The 26420-nt window shown below is 38.6% G+C and overlaps 1 protein-coding gene across 1 annotated transcript in view; it reads right to left on the bottom strand.

The window, feature by feature from the left end:
• Positions 1-7449: 7449 nt before the first annotated feature.
• LOC115629268 overlaps positions 7450-26420 on the bottom strand; it is an 83954-nt gene continuing 64983 nt past the window's right edge. Inside the window, 12 exon segments of the mRNA XM_030525692.1 lie at positions 7450-8410; positions 8504-9106; positions 10323-10535; positions 11771-12077; positions 12132-12355; positions 15492-15673; positions 15798-15928; positions 15991-16199; positions 16397-16589; positions 16665-16776; positions 16841-17104; positions 17165-17384. Of these exon segments, the coding sequence (XP_030381552.1) occupies positions 8139-8410; positions 8504-9106; positions 10323-10535; positions 11771-12077; positions 12132-12355; positions 15492-15673; positions 15798-15928; positions 15991-16199; positions 16397-16589; positions 16665-16776; positions 16841-17104; positions 17165-17384 (2930 nt within the window). The 3' untranslated portion in view covers positions 7450-8138.

Here is a 26420-nt window from a genome sequence, read left to right as displayed (position 1 = left end):
TCCGGGACCTTGGCTCATTAGGTTTACATTGTTCTGTATTTATGGCAACATTAAACCACGGTCATGTATCCTATCAAAAGGGACAACTTAACGCTATCTTACTCCCCCAATACAGCAATGCTGACATAACATCAGTCAGCCTAAATACCAACGCCGAAGACCAAGTGGGAAACAGCGGGATACGAATAGCATCATTGTATAAGTATCTCGCCCACGATTACCAAGGTACTCCACCATCACCACTGCTGAAATCCTTAGTGGAAGACAGTAGACGAAAAAGGATGTGCATCATACTTGGAGGGGATGACAATGCTCACCATACCCAATGGGGTAGCAGCGATATCAACGAAAGAGGTGAGTCCCTGTATGACTACATAATAAGTACTAAGCTACTAATATGTAACATAGGGAACGACCCCACCTTCATAACTAAAAATCGTAGCGAGATGTTAGACGTGACATGGAAAGTTTTAAGGGACCATTCGTTCTCTGACTATAGATTTATCCAAGCCCGGCACCCGTTAAGAGTATTTATCCTAAAAGGACCAATTGGGGGCACTACCTCAGACTGCTACCCAAAAAGCTCCCCCAGTACCGGTTTCCAAACCAGATACTGGGGAGGAGCTGGATAACTTAGTCGCAAACTTCATGACATAATGCGTCGAAACACTTGATAAAGCCTGCCCAAAGACTATCCTCAGGGAAGGTTGTAAACCACTAAGGTGGGTCTTCTGAGCTTGAAAAACTAAGAATTATTAGCAGAAAGCAATTCAGTAATGCTAGATACGAAAATACTGAGACTGCGCAAATTGTTGGCGAAAACTCCATCCTCACCGTCACTACTTCAAAGAGAGGACGGTAGATGGACGGAATACTGCAAGGAATCACTTAACCTGCTAAAGAACATTCATTTTCCAGGGTGTACTGATTGTCCCAGTACTGCACACCCTACCTCCCCGCGTACAGTTGCAAGGTGTCCGAGGATCGCATAACCTGGGCCATCAACACTTTCAATCCCTATAAATCTCCTGGACCGAACGGAATTTTTCCGGCCCAGCTTCAATTCTCTTTAAAGCAAATAATGTGGCTTCAGGTGATGCTTAGGAGCTGCCTCAAAGTCAACCGATTCCGGTCAGTTGGGGGGAAATAAAGGTGGTGATTATTCCCAAAGCTGGAAAAAAATCACACGTTAAGCCAAAGGACTTCAGGCCCATCAGCCTGTTCTCCTTCTTGCTAAAAACATTGGAGAGACTGATATTGCTATCCAATTCCCAGCATGCCTATTGTAAAGGGAAATCTACCGATACTGCCCGTCATAACCCAGTGTCCAGAATAGAACATTTTATATTCATTAGGGAGTACTCTCTAGTAGCCTTTCTAGGACATTGAAGGCGCTTTTAACAATATTCTACCTTCTTTGATCATACGATCTATGGCAGAGCTTGGAGTGGAAGGACCCTTGATCGACATCGTAAGCCAACTGCTCACTAGGAGGGCGGTGAAGGCCGAAATGGGGGTCTAACCACCCGCAAGTTCGTTTGTAGGGGCACCCCAGAAGGGAGGGTTGTATCCCCATTACTCTGGCTTCTAACAATAAATCGTAACAGCTGATGACTGGCTGCAGATGACCATGACGTTACAGCCTATGCGGACGATGTGGCGGTTATCTGCATGGGTTAATTTCCCCAAACACTTTGCAACTTGATGGAGATTGCACTCGCGGATCTTCTAGCGGCTTAGGGGTAAATCACTCCAACACAGAGCTTTTACTCTTCACACTCCGGACTATCATACGCCGGAGGTCACCTTCGATAGAAACTACACGTTCAGTATACCTACTCGCGTGGAGTGGGAGCAACTCCCGCACTTAAGAAGGAGCGCCATCAATATATTTACTGACGGCTCGAAACTCGCTGGGGGCGTCGGACGGGGAATCTTCTCCCCCGATCTGGGTCTGAGACTCTTCTTCCGCCTGCCAGACCACTGCAGCGTGTATCAAGCGGAAGTCACCGCTTTTCATGTCGCTACGAAGCAAGTACTCGCAATCGCAACGGAGAGTAGACCCATTTATATTTACTCTGACAGCCAAGCAGCGCTCAAAGCATTAGAGTTTAATTTAGACAACTCTAATCGTATATCTCTTAGCGAGATGGCCCAGAACGTCTGTACAACCATCGTATGGGTACCGGGGCACCGGAATATAGAGGGAAACTGCATTGTAGTTGAACTGGCTAGGGAGGAAAATACGCAGCCTCGCATCCATCCTGACGAGGAAGGCATTGTCATGCCGGTAGTCTCCTTCACAGTGTTCAACAAACCTTAACGAATTTGGATACAAAAGTTATTTGCAGAAATTTAGAAATAGTGATATACACTACCTTTCGAAAGGTTGCAACCATATAGTAACCAAACCAAATATAGTAACATTCGCACTACACTACTCTGCCCTTTGGGTGCAGAGGAGAACAGGGGCTGGGCCAATGCAAACGTTGGTGAAAGGTACGACAGGTACCATCGGTGGACACAGGGAGTAGAATTCCCTGCTGCGTGGCGTCAGGCATGGTTTACAGCGAAGACCTAATGTAACGCAGATTTAAGAATCCCTTATTGTCTGAACAACAGCAGCGACATCCCTCCCAGAGGAGAGGAGCATTGAGGACTTGAGCTTCTCTATGCCTAATGGGAGAGGAAGCAAAAGTTGTGCCTAAAGGTTTTGAAAACCCTTGATGTCTAATTACAGCACGGATAACTTCACCTCAGGCTGGAAAGCAATGGCAAAGTTGAGTCACTAAATAAATATATCGAATGTCGGGGAGGCACCCACTAATGTAAGACCAAACACTTTCAAAGGTAAAGACGGGCACTTATCAGATTGAAGTATTCTAAAGAGGCCCTCCATCTCAGATCAAAAATGCATTGTTTTCAAAGCTCGATTCAAATGCAAGCATCTTCCTTTACTCCATAAAGCTCGGGCATAGTTAGTTTGGCAGAGAGCTAAAGGGAAGCACAGAACTCAATAACCAACACTTGGAAACCAACACTTATGGATCTACAAAAAATAATTACAGTCTGTGCAGATCTTCCAGGTGGAACTATTCGCCATAATAATGGCAGCCGTAAAGCCTCTAAGACTACCAACTGTGAAAGACCATATTATCATTTTTGTCGGCTGTCTACCATATCCTCAAAAGAAGTCCTGGCGAGCACAAACGACATACTTCTCTCCCGAAGAGCGTTTTGCAGCAGGCTGGAGCAAAACGCCTGGATGAATGCTGGTGAGCGATGTCAGATCCTTGCCAAAAGAAGATCGCCCGAACTATGTGCACAGGGTGATACAAATAACTCACAAATTCCTCTTGCAACTCCAAAGGAATGAAAACTCACATCCCGCCAAATTACAGGTCAGTGCCTGAGAGGGGGTTTATATCATGTAGCTGCTATTGGAACGATTAGTATAATAAAGTTCTTAGGTTGTTAGACTGTGTTAGAGGGATTGTGGACAGGGTATAGAAGAGTCGGAGTTGATCGACTTTAATGTGCTACTGGTTACATTTATTATTTGAGGGTTGTAACGAGTTGTGATAGTACAGGGTGTTCCGGACAACTCCAGGTTTTTATAATAGAATAGAAAACACGTTCGGTACAGTTTCAATATTTTCAGTTTTATTTTCAATACGAGTACATACTCACATGTATGTACGAGTATATACTTACGAAATATAGAAGGTTATATTTGTACACACATACTCATAGATAAATTACCTTATTGTAAAAATTTTTAGATATACATACACATGTATGTACATACTTCTATCGGCCAAAAATATAACGAGCGCATCTGAAAGTTTGACATCCAGGACGCCATATAGCGCCAGATATAGATTTATTTTAGATGTACGAGTATAGTATGTATGTATGTGTGTGTGTGTGTGTATTCGCTTATTTTTGCAATTCTGTATATAAGGTGTGTTCCTTCCTAGCTTTGGCCACTACTTGACTTCCGTATATGTAGGTATACATACATATTTACGCAGTATGTACAACTATATATGTATTTATTAATTCTTTTATTTTCATTTTTTGGCATGTTATATGTAATCTTATTCGTATTATATCAGCTCAAAAATAGTCAAATGCACGGTGTTACATTGAGTTTGATTTAAATACAAGTATCTCTCTATTGAAAACGAACCATAGTTAGCCATACCTTGCAGAAAGCGCAAAACACGCTTAGTAGTATCTGAACGATCTTAGGCTTTAAAATACTTAGTACATGCAAGGTATGTATGTATGTATGCATGTATGTATGTATGTGTGTAAAATTGGGGGTGCGCTGACGATCTATAAGAGTACTTCTTCTGGAAAAGCACATCGATTCTTGTACATATAATTTCTTGAACACACATTTCCCAATAAGGCGAACCTATCATTTAGCAAAATTTCGGATTCATCTTGTCGTTTATTTGTGTGGCAAAATAATTTCTTTGAGCACCCATGGTGTGCGCGCAGCCCTAACAGGATCTCCGGCAAGTCCGAAACGTATTATGTTTCGTATTCGTTTGGTATAATGTAAAAGTATTTGACTTTGACATCAACATTCAAATGCTTAACAGCACGGCTCAAATACTTAGAAACACTTGAGGCATATACACATGTATGTAAAATATTTATGTATGTACGATACTATTCATGTTGACACATAGTATGTACTTGAATGTATGGATTCTATTATACATTTTTGAAGGGCTCACATTATCTCACGCATGTACTTGTATTTTCATTTCATTTTTATATACTCGTAAGCTAGTGTCCACGCATAAGTCTAAAGATACTATAACAACAGGTAGGTATGTTCGTAATATGTCTGTATGTATGTATAAGCTTTCTGTTCCATATATAGTAGTTATTTGTTTTCTTTGTTTTCTTGTTGCAGGTATGTGTGCATCTCACAGGTTTGCTAAATGCTTTCATTAGTTGCTCGAGTCTGATTTTTGATGTTCATATTGCTCATTCGAAGCGGTTATTTTTCGATAAATATCCATCGAAATATTTATGCATATACCTACTTGTATATTTATTGTTTAAGATTCCCGTTGTTGTAAAATGTAGTACCTTCCTCATATTATCAATACAATTTGCTACACATAAGTGATCTTAAGCAAATGACCATTGCCGTTGAAATAGTTTGGTTTGCCTGCATATCGGAACCCAAGTTATCATTCTCTGTTGAGCTACTCAATATAATTTTGTATTATAAAATTTTGATATATTGAAACCCTTTGGAAAATGCTGCTGTTTACGTTTCATATAGACTTGAATGTGAGTACAAACATATAGTACTATATACCTAAATATGTAGATGTTACGGGCATGTAAGTACGGGTTCATGTATGCACATATGTATGTGTGAATATGTACAATATAAAAAATTGTGAAGAGCAGTTCAGTATATCACAAGCTACTCATAGTTCAATGATGCTAATTACATATTTTAGTTTTAAGCCACGGCAACTTTCGTAGTTATTTTGATGTTCATCGAGAAGGTTCGATCAATTAATCAATTCGCAATCAACTAAATATTGTGATTTCGTATTGAGAAAATATTTGGGATTTAGTTTTGTGATCAGCCACTTTCATTTGGAAGGCAAAATACAGAAAACAATGAAATGACGGATCACAATGGTGTGATCGATTCAAAGGCTTGCTTGCAGTTTTTTGTTGCAATTCTCTGAATCCTTACAATACTGTTAAAATAGCTTGGCAAGATGGGGAGAAAAAGTTTTTTGAAATACACATTGATTACTTTTATTACTTTATTTATTACTACAGAACTGTAGACGAATTGGCTGAGCAAAAAAATATAGAAAAAATGCTCTTACTGACTAAAAAAATGAGTTCTTCCACTAAGACAATGAATATTAATGACAATGCTGGACGAAAATTTATGATTTAGAATTCTATTCACTAGATTTTGAGTAAAGTCCCAAATATGAAAAGGTGGCTCATTGGAAAAATACATACATATTTACGTTGAATGAGAAGAGTATATTTAAAGCACGTGAGTATTTTGAGGATCTTTTAAAAACATAATTTATGGACCGTAAAAAGAATCAAAGAAATGTCTCTCTATTGCTGGTACGAATGAACCATCCCGGAAAATGAAGAAGCATATTATCCCATAGGATATCTCGTTCAATTATTTTCACCTAAAATATTTAGAAAAAATAAAAAAGTGCATATTTTTTGATTTTGTCAAGCAATCTTCAATGGGTACAAGTAATATGTATGTTGACTGTTAATTTCTTTGTACACGATGCTTTTTACTCAATTTAATAGTCTTTTAAAATATTCTTGCACTTTTGGGGGTGAAGCTCGTGTTGTTTACAATTTTACTTTCGCAGTTAATGTTTAGTCAAATGAGGCAACCTGTAACATGTACAAGTATTACAACGTTTTCTTTGTCCCTTCAAAAGTTTTCTCACTGTCTTGTCAACAATAAACTGACCGATGCGTGAAATGCGCCGTTACATTAAAATGTCAAGAGCTGTTTCAGGCTTGCTCGCGCTTGTTTCTTGAAACAGCGTTGCCACTTAATTCGGTTGAATGATCTTAGTATTGGAAAGAGACATGAAACGGCATTTAAAGAAGAAATAAATTGATGTAAAGTGTGGTTGAACGCCACTCTATTCTTAGTTTATCGTTACTTCAATGGAGTCTGGTTTCTGGCGTATCTTGACCAATTTGTAAATATACAAGTATGTTTTGGAGCAAAAAAGGAGGAAAAAGTTGAAGTTTGGATTTGAACGTTGTTCTTGAAAGGTACGACGACCATAAACAGAGTATAACAACGTGTACTATATTTGTACATATGTATGCATGTATGTATGTATATATGCTATGATTATACATACGTACATTATATACAATGTATCCTTTGTGTGTATATTTGTTTGTTTATGGTAATAAACCAAGTTGCGCTTTGTCTTATATTTTCTGGTTTTGATTTTAGTTATAAGTTCTCACACACATATGCACATATTATGCACGAGTATACATACATATATATTGTAGGTATACAGTTATATATTATTTAATATTATACATAATTTTATATATATTCAATTTGTTAAGCATGCACCTTTAATAAGTACAATGCATGTATGCATGTATATGTATATTTTCCTTATATACATACACATTTATAACATATGTTTGTTTGTATATATTATATACTATATGTATATGATTAATATTAAATGTTTTATATGTATGTATGTGCCGTGCCATATACGGAATATGCACTGCATATACACAGTAAGAAGCGTTTAAATGTTAATTGATATCTTTATAATAAGTAACTTGTTTTTTGGTTTTGTTCATAAAATCCTTTGTTCAATGTTAAACACAAAAAAAATTTGCAACCTTAATACAATTAGAATTTGGGTTGACTTTAGTAAATTCTTAAATACATTTATGTATTGAACTCTTTTGTACTTAGACTTTAATAACATCTGACGAGCTACGTTTCGTCTTTTAAACACTTATGTATGTATGTATGTATGTATTTATATGGGGAGCTGAGAGAGGAGAGGAGTGGAGTATAAGTGAGTAGGGTGGGAAGAGGTGTCTAGGGATGGGGGGCTAGCATATGGTAACTATAAGTGGCTTATTAATTAGCCACATCTAGTCCAGCTTACACTTTCAATAATGTTTAATAAAAAAATGTTTTTTTAGTCTTTGTTTTACATCAGTAAGCGTTTTAGTTGGATTCTTGCCTTGTCCATGTTTGGGCAACAACAATATGGCATATGCTAATGCCTATGCACACAATTTTATTACGCACACACACACACACACACAAACACACACCCACACACACACACACCCACACACAATCTCCACCCATATGCATGCATATGCATGCGTGTATGTGTGTGCGCACATATTCTAATTTTATGTAAACAGTTTCTGAAAAATGCATAAAGGGGTGATCGCTCATCGCTTAGGTTTGCTCTCGGTGCTTGGCGGGGTGAATGTAAGAGCTAAAAATGTCAGTTTCAATTCGGATGGCGTGGGGCTCTGTTGGGGGTGTGGTTTCTGGGGTTGGGCACATGCGGGCAACATAGCAACAATGGAACTTAGTAACGCCGACCGCCGCAACCACTGCTGCCACTACCGCAGCCGCCTTCGCTGCTACCGCTGGCGCCGTCGCCGGCCCATCGCTTGCGGCGCGCCTCCTTGGCCGCTTGCATTTGGGCGGCCACTCGGCTGGTGGTTGGACCAGCATCGAAGCCAGCGTATAATTCGACCTCGTCATCGGTGGCGTCACGCTGCTGCGGCTGCTCCAGCGAGGTGGCCAGCGAGGCGGTGATAGAAGTTTTTGGATTAATCGTGGGTGATGGAACGATGTCTGCATCCGTGCTAATTATTGTTGCGGCTGCTGCTACAGCTCCCGATGCGGTAGGCGGCAGCTGCTGATCCAAATCGAAACTCACATTCTTACTATCTCATCCACCCCGGTGTACTTGCACGGTCGCTTCGGCGGACTCTTGCTGTCGCAACTGCTGGCGATACGCATCCAGTTCTGGCATCCGATATGTGCCCAAATTAACCTGTACCATCAGTGTCTCCATGATGCGTTCGTTCTTCATAGACTTGGAGGGCAGCACGACGGTGAGCAGCTCGCTGGGCGAGATGCGGCACAGATTGAGGTCGCGAGTCAGTCGTTCCATGATGCACTCGAACTCGAACTGAGTGTCCTTGTTCGGATGGGTTTTTAGTTTGGCCACCTTGTGCTGGGCCCAGGCGAGCATCGCTTCGAACTTTCGTATTTCGGGCGTTTGCAGCTCGCGACACATTATCATCTGCACCATGGACTCGGAGAGCTGTAGGAACTCGGGGCACTTGAACAACGCATGCGCCTTGCTCTCCACGAACGAGAGTATCATGTTGACTAGTTCGGAAGCGGATGTGTAGCGCCAGTAGTAGTTTTCCAGCGAGATGAGCATTGGACAGACGACCTCGATGCGCAGGAACTGCTTGCAGTGGTGGAAACAGGCTTGTAACAGCTCGGGCAGATCATAGTGCTCCGCGGCGCATAACAGACCTGGACAGAAGAAACGATTGTAAGGACGTTAATCTATTTGGTAAGTGAATCGGTGCGTTGACATTTTTCCGACCCCCTAAAGTATATATGTAAATGACATACTCGTATACATATATATTTTTATTATTGACCAACATGACGGGAAGAATTGATTTAAATATGTCTGTTATTCCGTCCGTCTGCATTGATTTCGAAAACTTGACCAAACTCGGTACTATGTAGGCTCTTCTAGTATAAAATCTCACCCAATTTCCCCAGCTACCTTTTTACAATACTGTTCTTATTTGCATAACTATATTAAATATATTGTACACTGACTATAAATGTAAGTTTGAGCATCTAGCCCAACTTTAGGTGTCATTAGAATTCGTTTATCTTAAGAAATGTTGTTAGCAAACAAATTTTGTGGCAATAATTTATTCTTTTGCTTTTATTAACATTCTCCTTTTAACAAAATGATTATCAGTAAATGTCTGGCGCTGATCCCGCCGTTAGACGAACTTCATACAGAAAGCTATCGGCAGTGAAGTCGAGAGAGGCTTAGGTGAATTAATGAGGCCCTTCACGTCATCCTCTTAGCACGTATGGTTCTAGGATCTGCAGTTTCATTTCAACTCCTCTAATTCTTGGAATTTATTTTTCATAATTTCGCCTGTTTCCGGTCATCTTCTTTTAACTTATTTATCTATATATAAAATCATTATCATTTAGAATTGATCTGGCATGACTTTACAGGAATTACAAGATAAGATTTGAAAGAATATAAAACCCAGGCTTTCTAGCTACTCTACCTGTTAAAGATCTTTACGAAACTTTTGACGATTTTAATAATATCATCTCTAAAATGCGTAAGTATCAAAGGGTTGGCCAAACCAATAAATACAGTAGCTCCAAATAATATAGGTACATACGAGTATTTGCCAGAAGCATTATATATATTGTTGTAAAGCTGTTGATATGGGTAAATCAAAAATTTGGGGCATTACCATAAGTTGGATTTGAACAGATAACAAATTACAAGTATAAGATTTGCATAGGAAAATTTACAAATGCGCCTTGAATAGTTAGCCCAATACAAATTTGTTGGAGTTGTTAAAAATATAGTAGTACTTATGACATCGGAAAAGCGTCTGAGTAAATTATTTTCATGTCTGAGCATATTTAAAGGCATATTTGGAGGGATGCAATTTGTCAAAATTATGTAATATTCAATTACCTGGAATGGAGACACATGTCAGTGGGCAGGTGCCTGTGTGAAGGTAGTCCAATAGCACCCGGAATGTGTCCGGATCAAACTCGATGATATTGAACTCCGTTTGTGCCAGCTTTGCACGATCGACCTTCTGCGCGTCTGCGCAGACAGATAGACGCGGCACGGCCAGCTGATTGTTGCCCGGTTTGTCCTTGTCTTTGTCCTTACTATCTCTGTCTACAGTTTTGGTAGTTCAGTAGTGCGGTTGTCGGGTGCGGGTTGTGGACGTTAACGAAATCAAATCGAGTTGAAATGCAATTGTGAGCATGGATAAAAATTAAAATTGAAATCAAAGTAATTTCCAATGTGAGGGAAGGATAGAATCGGCATAAAAAATGGTCGTTGTTATCCGAATTTTAGTTAGTCAATTTGTTCGTATGTGTTTAAGAAGTAATAGAAATATGAGTATTTTGGAAAAAAGAGTTATGGTAAGCAATATGTAGTTAAAATTTGTGCATGATAAATTATTTTGTTGCATGTTGCATGTATTTGGCGGATGTAATAAATATGATATTAAGTTGTGGAGTGGCAAGAATAATATATAAAATATGGAAAATGCCAAATGAGGTTAATCAAAGAAGAAGAGCATGCGGATTGAAGTTGGTTAGGGTGCAAAGAAATTCCAATACAAGTATTTTTTTTTAGATACATAAATCCAAATTTGAAAATTGCAATTTAGAATCAACAGAAGGTGAACAATTTTGCAAAATTGGAGCAGAAAACAATAAATCGAAAGGGTGGAATGATAAATACAGAATTTAGTGGTTTCAAGGAATGATCATAGCAAGACACGTCCAGGGTATTTGAGGCAAGGAATGTCCATTTAGTACATGTTGGAAAGTATTGAAGGAAGATTTATTGGGAAGAAATCAATACAAGCGTAGTTTATTGGTGTTGTTGGTTTTATTTTCGTTGTTGGATTACGCATCGAGAACGACGAGAAGCCCAACCGAGGAGGGACGCGGTGGGGCGAGCACCACAGCCATACGGGGCATGCGCACATTCGTCATTAGAGCGCGGCCGCGAGCATTGGTGTTAGGGACAGTTGGCCGTTCAATGTTGAGACATCATTTAGATTAGTAGTAGGCAGTTTTGATAGTTTTATTTAGAGTAGGCACGTAGTTGGATTAGTTAAATAAGGTTAGACAAGGCGTGGAACGTGCGTGCGAGCGTGCGATTGATTGTAGGTAGCAGGTTGCAGGTTGCAGGTTGCAGTTGTATATCATAGGTTTTTGTAGTTGGTTAGCGTTGTGGGCCAGACCATTTTTCAAAATAGTTTACAAAATGTAGACAGAAAATAGACGGAGTCGGATGCGGATGCGGAGATAAAAACAAACACAAGAGAAAAGAGAACAGAACAGAGAAAAAAACCACATCGATATATTTGCATTGAGCCAAGTGAAAACTCTTACTCGAACAATCTGTCGATGATATCCACTTCTTTTTGTCATCCGGATTTAGTTGATTTGTGTTTTTATTTCGTATAGATCGTCCCCAGCCGGCGGTGATCGTTCCCAGTCGCGAAAAGGCACGCTTTACCATTGGTGATGAGGGAACACTCTTCGGCCGTATGGAGTCGGAGTCGGGCACAGTAAGGTAGTTGTTACTCTTGGGTTTTTGATTTTGCGGTGAAACCAGTGAGGGAGCGGGTCGCGCAAAGATCTCCGCTACGGGTATCTGCGGCGATCCAAAGCCAGTCTGTATGCCATACAGCATTTCCTAAGAGCAACACATTACAAAGTAGGAACGGAAGACCTAATCCGGGCAACTTACCTGAAAGACGCGACTGCGCACACCCAGAATAGCGCGCACTCCTATAAAACGTGCTTTCTGCTTTGACTGTCCCACGAGGAAGACGACATCAAACAGATGCGCATTGGTCAGGCACGATGGTTCTTCATTTAGAAATACACGCGTAAAGTCTTTGGCCAGCTGATCGTAGTCCTCAAATTGATCCCGCACCGAGTCCAGCAGCGGCGAGGAAGGTCGCATATGACCTGATAGCGAACAGAACAAATCAGATTTGTACAATGAGTGCCTTAAGCCAAACTAATATTTCAAAATACAATCGAGTTGGGTTAAGATCAAGTGGGTCCATTATATAGTATCGGGTATAGGCATGGAAACCACAAATCAACAAGATAAGGGCATGCTGATGCAACAAAAAAAATCTTTAATTCTGTAATTATTGCATTCATTAATGGAATGCCATTCAACGAGACCGACAACAGGATTATTAAGAGTTTTCCCATGTCGAATATTGATAAACGCTAAGACTGCTATAGTAACTACAAGTATAGTAAGCCCTGGTCAAAGAGGTTCTATAAACTGTTCCAGTTCCTATTTTCCAAATCAGACCTACATATCATTAGCTATAATTGCAGCCGACGAAGGCTAAGTGAGCTTTCTTTTTCCAAGTGCTATCAAAGTTCTCTACTTTGGATTTTGTGGTTAATTTTTTTCTCATCATCCTATTTAATATTATTTTTCAGAGATTCGGATTATTTGGTAATCATCCTGGCATTAAAAGTTCGATTCTTGCAATTGTGGTAAATATTTTTATCGAAATCGAAATGAGGTTCAGCACGTATAACTGCGATTTTATACCCTGTGCTCAAAAGCTTAAAAGGCATACTAGCTCAGTGCAAAAGTGTATAAGAAAGGGAATATTTGATCATTATGTTAAGATAAGTCGATTGAAATGTGTCTGTCTGTTTGTAGAATAGGTTTTTTTGGTTTTCCATAACTCGTGCAGTTTTTCGAATATTATACCCAATTACTATGCATATTTAACGACACAAGGCTATATGCATATGTATGTATATTATTTGTAAATATTTTATCTTAAATTCAGTAAAAAAAACTATATTCAGCAACAATTTTAAATGCTGGTTTGCCGATCTGAAAACTTTCGTATATTAACAACGATAATCTCTTGGAATATACTTAGTATAGCTTTGATAGGAAGAATGCTGTGATGTTTTATAGGATCTACATTTGATTGCAAATATTGCTCCCACACTTAACGATGTTCATATGTTGAAACAAGTGGATAAACTAAAGCCGACTTTGAAACACCCTGTGCAACAAAATTGAAAAAAAAAAACCAATAATCTTAATTGTATTAAAAACTAGAATGGAACTCTTAAATAAAGAAATTGTTTGTAAGTTATTTTTTGCAAGTTAATTAATTTTTAATTTTTGTTAGTTAATTTAAAATTACACTAATTGAGTAAACTCAATAATTTAACTCAATATTGTGTCTATGTGTGTCTATACGTTTCTGCGTCTCTCTATGTAGGCAGTACAGAGTTGAGCCAAAGCAGCAACAACAACAACAACAGCTGCTGGGAGAGCTTGGTTAGAGATAACATTTATGCCAATTACTTTCATAAACAATGAAACTTGAGCTACGGACACATAAGCACTAACCGAAATTAATTGTCAAATTTGATTGAAAAATTGCAAGAGTTACGTTAGTTGTGGGATATCACTAATAGCGGTGGACTGGGGGAAGGAGGAGTATTTTGAAATACACCTGTACTGCTTACACATATACTTGTAGACCATTTGTGAGCAAAATTTGTCGTCAGTATGTTTTAGTATCTGATATCTGGGTGTTCATACGGACGGACAAGGCTAAATCGACTCGTCTTCTCATGCTGATCAAGAAAATATAAGTATGTATATGCCACGCCTCCTTCCGCCTGTTACATTTTTCACTTTGCACAACCCTAACATACTATTGTTCCTTTTAGGCATAGAGTATGGAAGCAAAAGCACTAATGTCAAGAGAAATATCGACACAATGCTATAGCTTTTGCAATTGGCATGTATGTATGTATGTATGTATGTTTGTACAAGTATGTACGTACCTAGATATGTATGTACATACGCATACTTGTTTGTTTGACTGCATACATGAATAAATCAAATTAGATTTGTGTTGTCTAATCCAACAAATAGCAACAAATAAATAACAAGATACCTAACCAATTCGAAACGGCAAAGGCAATAACAAAAGGCGGCGTCAAGAGGAAACAACTTGCCACACAGCGCAAGAAATGGTTGCGCCCCCTTGTCGGGGACACGAACTGGACAACATAAGACTTGAGATGACGTGCGACAAGTCCTTAGCATATTGTCTCGGCATGTGCTTTGCTTTTTCCTCTCCTTCCAATTTTCCGACTTGTTTCTTGTGTCTGTTATTCAGCTTCTTCTTGTCGTCATCGTCGACTTTAGTGCGTTGCCTTATCGAGGGACTGTCGGGGGAGGGTGGGATGGTGGGGACAGAACATAAACATATGCCCATGCAGATATGGTGAGGTTTAGTTCCGGATGTGCTAATGGCGGAAACGGAAGTGTGTCTACTCATATACATGTGTGTGTGTGTGTGTGTGTGTGTGTGTGTGTGTGTGTGTGTGTGGGGGCTTGCGGAAGTGTTGCAACAACGAAACTATTAATCATAATGTACGGGAACATACATACAAGGACAACAAAAGACGCATAGCCAACGTCGACACATTGTCATTGCCTTTCCCGTTGGCAGCGGAAGAGGAAGTGGGCAGGTGAATGGGTGCACATTTGAATTTTTAACACATTTATCAAATACACATAAACACACACACACAAACACAGACACACACACAAACAGCAAGGCACGGCAGCGGTTGGATTGTAGAGTGCGGTGGGCAGCGGATGTCGGGGATTGCTTAGCCGGAACGGGGGGCCAGAGCTGGAGCTGGAGCTGGGTCCAGGGCCGGGGCCGGGGCCGGGGCGGGGGTCAACATCAACACATACTATGCCTCACGCAGAGGTGCATCACACAGCACACATCGAGGCCCAACAATGCGGCCGATGTCGTCCCACCCCCTAACGCTGACATTGACGGTGTTGGCGACGTTTGTTGATTGTTTGTTTGATATGCATATGCATGATGTACATGTGTGTGTGTAGCTGCACCACCGCCATCAGCACCACCAGCACCACCAGCACCACCAGCACCAGCACCACCACCACCGGCATAACAATAGCAATAACAGTTGCTCTTATTTGTGTTCGTTGTTATGTTCATGATGTGTTTGTTGTTGTCAAGTACTCTGGCATGCAACATTTTGAAATATTCATCCTCACCAATCGGTCGCCAGGAGCCGCGTCTATAGGGTTTCGGTATTTGCCCGGTTTCGGCATGATTCGATAGATTCATCACCAAATCTTCAAGCATTTGCGACCGTGTGCGTTCTTGCATGCGCGCGAATTTCGGTGCCGAGTACGAGGCACGTTCGCCGTTCACGATTTTTGTTAGCAGCCATTCGCTGAAACATTGGAGCAGAACACACAGCACAGCAGATGGAAATAAAGAGCAAATATAAGTAGTAGATCAGTGGATGTGGATGATAATGTGACTCGATTTGTAATACGAGTATGACTGACACCTACCGAAACATGGGACCCTTTTCGAACACCGATTGCTCCCAGAGGTATGGCTTGTAGGCACCCACTTCGTCCCGCGTCACCACCGACACCTCATAGCGGGTAGGCTTGTGTTTGATGCGCGCTGAGACGCGAACCTATATATCATTTTTTTCTTATTTCAAATGCCACTCTCTATAATTCTCTATAATTGACTCACCAGTATGAATGTGTGCAGAAAATGGCTCTTTATACAGGCGGGACTGAAGCGAGTGTTGTCCGCCTCCAAGAACACGACGCAGACAATGTCGTTGCCAATGTGACGTTTGCGCTGTAGCTTTTGTGGATCGTGCTTCTCATAGGGCAATAGTGTGGATACATGAAACATTATCTCGATATTGCGCCAGTTCGTATAGACAGAAAAGAGACCTTCAGTTAAGAATATAGCCAAGGCATTAGTACAACAAATCAGCAGCATGGAGCATCTAAGAGCCCACATCTCTACAACCATCCGAGTCTTTCAACATTGTCATATGTGATTAAGCAAACTCAATATTTGTATACAATGTGGGATCTACTTGTAAGATGCTTCCCCAATTCAGCTCATCCATGGGTGTCAGACTCACCTGTTAGGTCATGCACCGTGTCAAGGCCACCTTTGTATTTGTCGAAACCGCGTAGACGCACGCGATCGCCTAACAGCGTTAGGAATTCATCAAAGAGCGCTGAATTTTCATTATTGTCTAAAATTTGTTCTTCTGTATATTGATCCTCTTTAACAAAAATAACGCCAACTTTTAATTCTGATTTTATAAAAACCTGTCAAAGAGACAACAAAACACAACAAAGGGATTCAGGACGACTGCATTTGACAAGTTTCGTGGCAAAACGTACCTGATCTAATTTTAATAATTCCTCTGGCGTATCCGGTAATTGCCCTAATGTTAAAGGTGGATTTAAATTTACTTCTTTACCTAAAGATCTAACTACCTCCTCCCGATTATATCTGTAAATGGACTGAAATTGGATATTCTGTCCATAACAGTTAAGTTAAGACCGAGATCGCTCACCTATCGGCAAACACACAAGACGCCGGTATCAGTCCATGTACGGTGTAGGAGCCGGCTCGCACCAGTATGCGAAACTGGTCCCGACCGTTAAGTGTCTCCTGCTTGATAGAAAGTATCACTGGACCCAGGTCTTCATCACTTGTAAAATAATTCCAGTGCTCAGTGCCGTAGAAGTACTTCTCGTAGGTCTCCTGTTCAACGGAGATGAGTTCAAATGCCCCCTGCTGATCCCACTGCTCTTCAATGGTCGTCTTCTTTCTAGGACTACTTTAGAATGTAAAGTGGGAGGATATTAAATACTAAAGCATTCAAAGCCTCACTCACCTTGGCGTTGCTTCAGAGTCCTCATCGTCCTCATAAAGATCACTGCACTCCCGTTCCAAGTAGGCATCATTTGCGCTGCCAGCGCGTATATCCTCATGCTCGGAATCACTCTCATCCCAAATTGTGTGTGGCGTGGGCAGCGTTATTTTCTGACGCGAGCACTCAATCCAATAGCCAGGTGTGGGCATTAAATTATGCGGGTACTCCTCGCAGAATTCGTCTGAAAGGCAAAAGGGTACAAAATAAGATACATGGGCTCCAGACCAAAAAAGCGATAAGTCTTAAGGATATTTCTTCACAACCATCACGATAGAACGCATGATTGAACATATTGCAATGCTACCGTATAATCTAATAATAGTCCTTCTTTGGACAGATATTAATAAAGTTTTAAAAAAACGATACTTCAAATTTAAAGTCCCAAAATGTTGCCAAAGTTAAAAAAAAGAGCCAACGACTGTACAAGTACTTGCATTTATTGTGCACACAGAATTTTCCCAAAAGGTATATCTCGTAACTATTTGCATATACATAGTACTACAAGTATGTACTATACTCTTCACCCTGAAGTGAAGTTACAGATAGCAGCAAAGCATTGAAATCTATAGAGGACCACACTGTCGAACTTAAAAGCTAAACAAGTGGAAAAGTTTAGTCGAGTTCCCCGATTTTGAACTTTACCTATGAGTAGAAAATGTATACAAATTTCAAAAATGTAACAAAATTGTTATTAAAAAAAATTATTTTGTGGGGTCTGCCACGCCTCCTTGTGGCTATTACATTTTACACTTTGCACCTTTGTGCCTTTTAGGTATAGAGCATAAAAATATGGTACTTAATAAACAGTATGTGTTTCAATTAATATTATTTGGACCATGACATATGCTTAGTGCTATGATAAGATACTAAGTATGTTTGTTATGTTATGTTAGGATGCTATGCTAAGTTAGGACCTATGAGCTAAAATTTTAAGCATTTTCCGATTTTTAAAATGAATTTGGAGCTTGGCATAGCTCAACGAGCTAGCAGGAATCCCACAATGTGAGTTCGTTGCTGAATCCATCATGTCAAAAGCTTGATTAGGCAAATGTCATAATTCTTATAAAATTTAATAATTGTTCCATCTAGCAAGATTACAGATTTCCAAAAAAAAAAAAAAAAAAACGAAACAAAAATTTGCAATTCATCTGTTAATATAGTTTCCATTAACATTATATGGCATTTATAACTAGGCTATAAAGGACGAAAGCATGAGCAAATGGTTAGAACACACTATGATATTACATAGTATAACTATAAAGCTTTAACTTTGCCCATCGAAATGGTCGATGTGTCAATCGAATTCAGAATTTGTATTCAGATGTGAAATAAATGGTCAACTTATTAACGGGATAATCGAGGCTTGAATGACTTTTTCGAAAATCGATCTTTTGATCCAGGCCATACTTTTGAATTCGCTCGGCATGATGCGAAATATCTTCTTTATTCAAAACAAATTTTGTTATCAAATGAATTGTACATTCAAATATATACATATTTATATTTTCCCATCTGATGGGTAGATTCATAGTCAAAGAACTAAGTTCTTTGTATCAGAAATTTGGTGAGTAGCAGTGTTGGTCGTCTTCCGGCATAAAATGCTATTTAAATGCTGATATTTGTTAGTTGCAGTTCTACTGTCGCCCCTTAGTTTCTTATTTCGTAAATTGATTTTAAATAAATATTGCGCCCCTCGTGCGTTCATCTACTCATATATACACGATTCGCAACCGCAGTTATATATCCAAAATTTCCAATTGGCTTTATGCATTTCAAATGGAAACTAAGCTATTTATAGTAATATCTCCGGACTGGCAATAATATTCAAATATTGTAATATTGTACTTCAAAAAAGAGTTATTGCCAGGCTTGTTTTCTTCGATTGGCAAGTTACTTGTATGTTTTTAGCAGTAAATGAATGCTGCTTTTCAAATATAATTTGCAAGCATTGTACAACAATAATTATTAGTTTCTCAGCTAAAATTCTGAGGCTTCGCCAAATGTGAACAGGCACGAATATCTTTATTTTATTTCATTTCATTTTAAAACTTGATGAATGCGCCTATATGTATGTATGTATAAAGTCAAATAAGTGAAATCGAATCGACTCAAATGACAGTTTCGTTTCGTATAAATTCGAAACTAAATTAATTGACAGACTCAATTCGAGGTGTTACGTCTGTTCGTCGACTGTCACGTGGTCCTTTGGTGTGTTACCAGCATTAAGCTGTGTTGCACAGCCACGAGTTTCCTGCACGGAGCTGACACTGCGGCTCGCATGCCAAAGGGGTTGTTGCATGGGAACTTTGCAATGCCGGATGCGAGTGAGAGACGTCCTTTTATTTTTATTTTTTTGCATTCGAATGTTTCTGGTGCTAGCTTATACATACATATACAAATATGTATATGTACGAGTTCATATGTCCAAGTATATGAGAATTGTAATTTATATGGTTGCGCATCATTAATTAGAATTTATTGGATTGAATGCGGGCTGGCATTTAATCCTGTGCAGAAACATCGATTGTAACGCACCGAAGCAATTAAAAGTCAATTAACTTAAGCGCATCAATGCAAGCAAGCATGGAAACCACAAAGCGATATAATATCGTCTACAATTTCGTTATGCACTTCTGGGCGCTTACAAGGCATTTGGGTGGATACGTGTACTTCGAGTACATGTGCATATTGCTGTTGGCTTTCTAGCAATATGATTCCACAATCACAGCCTGGATAGCACATACAAGTATGTTCTGAGTATACATACTTGTACATGCAAGTATACATACATATATCTACTATATACGAGTATGTGTACATACAAGTACGTTGATGTTGCGTAACTAGGGCACTAAGCTTGTACAGTGCGAAAGGACTACGGGAATTTATATACACACTAGTACCTGAATGCATTGCACGATTATTTTGAAAATCTTCATCTTGGAGTTGCGACTGCACAGCAATCTTTGCACTTCCTATTCAATCCAATTTGTGGTCATATACAAGTATGTATGTACATAAAACACGATTAAAGTGAGTTAAAATCTTGTATAACGCTGTGAGCCTTCCAGAGATCCTATACCCCCTGGTCTGGTTATACTCGTACTAATCACGAATATACGTGTACATATATATTTTGCCAGGCACACCACGCTTCCATCTGGGTACTACATACTTTCTAAGCGTAGTATACCCCATTACCCTTTGGGAAGACCATTTATGCAAACAAAGAGTCATACAATTACATTAAATACAACAGGCAATCACATTATCTTTCCCATCCAAATACCTTGCAAATAGAAAAATAGATATGTTCATATAATAATCTAAAGAATAAAGTGTAGTTACACCTAATTCTGTTTTTACACGGTTTTGATTTGAAAATCTCGCTCTTACGCGGTATAAGTTGAGAAATACACCTAATTCTGTTTTTAAACGGGTCTTTTTTACACGGGTTTGATTCAACACGGCTTGAAAATTAAAAATTTTATACATATATGGTTACATGACACTACTCCATTTAGCACGATTTAAAATAACATATGATCAATATCTTTTTTACACGACTTTTTCTGGATCCAATTTACCGTGTAAAAACAGAATTAGGTGCATTTAAAAAAGAAGCGTATTACTTCAACTCACTCGTTTTGCTGGAATGCAATAATACTGTCTAAATCTGAATGTTACAATAAAAGTTGTCACTTTCAAAACATATGTACTATTACGAGTATTTTAGGCGATTAGGAAAACGGGAAACGGGCTCCATCGACGGAATTAGTACTGGAAAGAAATTTCCTATTGCCTTCAATAGTTTATATTATCTCTAAAAAAGCTTAAGGAGGCAACATTGAATGGGTATTGGAGAAATTCTGATCAGCGGTTGCTTACAATCGCAAAACACTTTCTTTTTCAAGAAAGAGGACCAACACAAACAAAATAATATTTAGCACAAAAAGGCATTTAATTAGATGATATGCCAATGGGACCAAATGCTTCTCAAATTTCAACACTTGGTTTAACTTTTTGTTAATTTTGAAAATGTTTGGACCTTTAACGCAGTGGAAATTTAAACAGCAAAACTTTTTTTTGGTGTATTTTTCGAATTCTAGGAACGTAACCCCCTTTGTTTATGGAGTCCTTGTCTCGTTTAACACGATTTCGCTTAACACGAGGTTTTCTAGGAACGCAACCCCGTGTTAAGCCAGGGCTAGATACATTATGTACACTATCTGAATGTATGGTACTATGATGTATAAAAGTCTGCTTTGTATGGGAACTGAACACACAAGATAGCACCCATTATTTATCGCTTGCCCTCTTAACCACAATATTCTCGACTAAAAACAAAATAATTTACACAAATTCAATTAAAACGTAGATATTGTAGTGCTGGCAAAAGCTGTTTCCCCAAAGAGGGCATCGCCTACCCATAAACCAAGAAGTAGAGAAAAGTTTTGAACTGCTGCCAGCTGCTACTTGCCTCGGGTTTGTTGCCACTTGTCGTTTGATTGGGGCTGATGGGTTAGTCCATAATGGGCCAACTGTCGACTCTCTGCGCTATTACAAGTATGGGTTGAGGCACGCGAAGCACGAGCAAGCTCATGAGTCTGTGATTTTGAATACACCACCAGAATGCTGCATACGAGTATATACACATTCCTATTATGCTTTGACATGTGGAGAGTCCCGACATTTTGTTGCGCGCTCAAGCACACAGACACATCAACTTTTCTGCCAACCGTAAAATGTTGCACAGAATACTTTTAGGTTTCAGACAAAATATGATCTAATTAAAGCGCGCCCAGTGCGCGTACACAGCAGTGTGGCCACAAGCCCCAACTCAAGCCATGTCCCACCAAGTCACATGTGCACATCTCGAGGCACCAAATGCCGTTTTATATGCACCGTTTCGCATAACAGTGGTCTTAAACGTCGCTCTGTGGGCGAAATACTTGTAGCTTGCGAAAATCACAAATTTCATGAACGCTTAGAGGATTATGTTTAAACATACCTAATAGTAAATATTTCAAAGACATGTAACACATAGAAGGAGGCGTGGCAGACTCCACAAAGTATATATATTCTCAGGGTGGCAAGTTTATTCGATATAGCCATGCCCGTCTTTCCGTCTGTCTGTCTGTCTGTCTGTCCGTTTGTCTGTATGAACGCAAGGATCTCAGAAAGTATTAGAGCTAGAGTAACTACACTTGGTATATAGATTCTCCTAAGCCCGAGAAAGGGCACGTTTGTTCATTTTTTCCGATATACTCCTCCACTCCCCCTCTATTCGCGATTTTTACTACCTCAAGTTAATGCAAATACTGCATCTTTCTGGTATTATATTTGCTAAATTTTGTGACGAATCAATGTTTTTTGATTTACATTGCTATGTGTATTAGTTTTATGCATTGTTTACTTAATCTTTAATTTAATTAATGACTTTAATTTACTTTTATTAAAATCCAAAAAATAAAACAATCTTGCACAGCGTACACGCATAACACATCTTTGTGAAAAATTTGGTGTCTCTAGCTCTTATAGTCTCTGAGATCTAGCTGTTCATACGGACAGACGGGTTATAGCACAATGCGCAATGATTTGTTGTAAAGCTTAAGAATTTTTCTTTCAAATAGAATTTGATGAAAATTGCTCAGGAGATATGATTTTTGCAACAAAAAAGTCAGAAGGGCCCACTGTGCGTCGGTCCTTCTAGACACGTTATTGACAATAAAGTGATGTTGAGCATTATGAACATTTATTATGAAATCATACTGTAATGTTAGAGACACATACAAAACAGTTGTCTAATGACCGACATAATCTGAATGAGATGGGTGCTGTCTGTTCGCTGCCTTAAATTAAAATGTGGAATTTGATTATTCCGAGTAAAAGTTGGAGTTGGAGAAAGAATGCCATCACACACGACATAACTAGACACAACATTTTCAATTTCAGGGTAAATTTCACTTAATTTGAGAGCATGCAAAACGAACAAAATTTTAAAGCTGTGCGTGAGAGATTTTGTCATTTTCTATTGTTCCTATGACAGCTATTTGATATTAAATAAACCAAAAAATGACAAATTTGGGTTGATTTTCCACCTACCGCTATAAGTTTTAAAAATTCCTAGTGTGGGTGTTGCCGCTGTGCTCCAAACTCCGGACTGTGCAGTTCGTTTTTTTTCTAACTTTCTTAAATATCCCAGTGCGAGCTAAAAGCAGTCTGTCATTTATTACTTGACTTGGAAGTAAAATTATTTATACCCTTTTCTTTTTCCCATACCGACAAGTCACCGGCTTAAACCGTACATTTTGGCGGACACAATTATAGCAATTCATATCGTCAAGCTGGACCCTTATGTACCTAAGGCATGGGCACTGCCTTCTCTTTCTTATGTACAAGTATATACATTAATTAATACTTCTTTAAGCAAGAAATGTCAGTTTGATATTATTGGTCCAAATACCTAAAGAAATGTTTTTATATATAAAATGAAAATATGTTTGTTCGTGACCTATGTCTTTTCGTTCGAAAGAGCAGATTGAAATTATTATAATTATCAATTTTTTGGTTTATTCGGTTAAAAAGAGATGCAGAAACAAAGGTTGGACTGCGAGAGAAGCAGAAATGCTCATAACGTATCGCTATCAATCCGATCTTGTAGGTCTGCGAATTGACAAATTTGTGTTTTTCATCAAAACTCCTCACCTCCTTAACTAGAGATTTTACAGAACTCTGGTACTTCTTAGACTTTTTCAAAAATCGAATAATTACATCCTAATATCCTCGGCCAACATTACATAAAAGCGATACGTAAAGAAAAACTTGAACAAGGTGGGGTAGAATGGCGTCCTATAATCAGGAAAGAAACAAATATAATAAATAAAACTCAATGTTTAAATTACTAATGTCAATTTAAGATGAGCATGTTGTATTGTATGTTGTGCCTTGTTTCGGTCTTTTTGAGATGTACGTTTAATGTCTTCAAGAGTTCAAAATTTCAAGATTTCCGAGCGGTGGAGCCCAACTGCTGCATACTTCCAGGCGTGCAAATACACACACTTTACCAATTCATCTGTCAATTTGACAGCGTTGGAGTTGAGACGGAGACAATTAAGTGATGAGAAAGTCTGGCACTGCCTTGGCTTGAGCTACGAAATATCATTTGTTTCCCCCCTTTGGGACCGCACATTTGTCTTGTGACGCCGCCTTCAAGCTTTACCACATTTGTTCCTGGCCTATTTTTAGGCATGTAAGACATATACCAATATAAAGATGTTAATTCGAAGAAAAAAACACGTACGTACATACATATCTTTATAATGAGAAGTTGCAGATTCTACGGATTAGTTTTCTATTAGTTTCGATCGCACTAGTATTTGGGGTATTGGACTTACGCTTGATGTACGCCTTGCACCCAGGTGAGATTTTTTATACCCAAAATGAAATTACAATTGAATATAAGATGCTTATCATTCCTCAAAAATAAGCAATAGAAATTATAGTATATATGAGAGCACTATTGTACATACACAACAAAAATGAGGTTCGAATGGTTTTATTTGTTTTGGGACATTCCAAAGAGTATACTTTTGCGTGTACGCTATTTTGACCCAGAGTAGGCTACAAAACACTGTCTAGTCAGTTCATTTTTCTCACAGGCACGCCCGGTCCTTGATTAAAACCTTTCCCAATAGGACTTTTTTCATTATTGACTTTTTTGAAGCTAGCATATTACATAGGCAATTTCAATATTATTATTCACTGAATAACCATCTTCGAATCGTAAGTTCATTAAAAAACTGACTATGGCCACGTCTGTTGCGAAAAGTATGCAACCGTTATTCGATAATACTAATAGAAACGAGTTGAATATCTGTAAAAGGTGCTGTTCTGTGAAATTATTGAGTGGAAAGTACTTATCGAAATAATTATCTTAAGGTATGGGAGACTTGGCGAAAAATAATTAAGTTTTACAACAACAACTAAATGTTATTAAAATCAATATGATAACATATCATTGTGATGTAACCAGAAAGATATTTTTGAACAAAACAAAATCGATTTCTTTTAAACAATAGAATAAATAAAATGCATATGATTTTGATACGTTTTCTTATCATATCGTAATACTATACATCCATATTACTTTTTCAAATTGAAATCATATTGAAATTAAAGTACCTCCAAAACTATCATATTAATAATGACTTTTTCTTTCTGCGTAGACGAATATATTATCAGTAGGAGGGAATTAGGCTTGTATTGTTTAAGTTAGAAAGAAACATATACTACAAATGTATCTTGTACCGATTGCGACAGTAGTTTATGAATCGAAAATAGCGTAATCAAGTTTTTCTCCTGCTTGAAATTTCAGATTCGAAGCCTAACCCAACTCTAATCGAGATTGATCATACTATGACCAAAAAATGAAAAAAAAATTGCATTTCAAGAATAAATTATACTTGAAGTTTAGTTAAGAAATATCAATAAACGAATTTTAATCTTGTTTTAGGGATAACTGGCGGGGCTGGCATTACAATTTTCCCTAAATTTTTTTTTTATTTTTCTCTTCTGTGCTATTGTAATGTAATTCATTTATTAATTAGAAATAAGTTCTTCTTTTCTACTCAGGTCAAAAAAGAAATGTGACCACTTTTGGCTGTTACTTGTAGTCGGAGCAAATAAAATCCTCCCAAACGTGTCGGAGGCGTTAATAGAGATCATTTTATATCTGTTCAAATATTTTTCAGGCTTACTTATCTGTTAAGTTGAAATTATTATTACAGTGTAACATACATCGACAATACATACATACATATTCGTCCACGAAAAGAAATATAGAAAAATGAAAGTTCTGTATTACATATACAACCGCTTCAATTGAAAAATTACTTTAATAAATGTATCTACAAGTACCTTGGTGTTTGTATTGCGTACCGTCGTCCTGGTCTACGTCACAGGGAGTCGGAGCAGGACGGCAGGTATTAGTGTATGCGTACATTGCTTGTGTAGTAGTAAGTGGAATTTATTGATGTTCGAACTACAGGAGGGGAACGCCTTCTGGTGCTTAACTGGCGTTACTAATAAATATAAGTATATGGACTAATCTACACCGTTGTTGGAATCTGGCGGCTTTATCGGCACACTCCGGCTGGCGAGCATACCCGGGCGAGAGCATCGTTGCAGTTGAAATAATTAAATTTGTTGTGTTAGC

Source organism: Scaptodrosophila lebanonensis, unplaced genomic scaffold (genome assembly GCF_003285725.1).
Source record: "Scaptodrosophila lebanonensis strain 11010-0011.00,11010-0021.00 unplaced genomic scaffold, SlebRS2 tig00000138-arrow-arrow-pilon, whole genome shotgun sequence".
Classification (NCBI taxonomy): Eukaryota; Metazoa; Arthropoda; class Insecta; order Diptera; family Drosophilidae; genus Scaptodrosophila; species Scaptodrosophila lebanonensis.
Note: the sequence above shows the minus strand (reverse complement) of the source record. Positions and strands in the feature narration are given on the sequence as shown.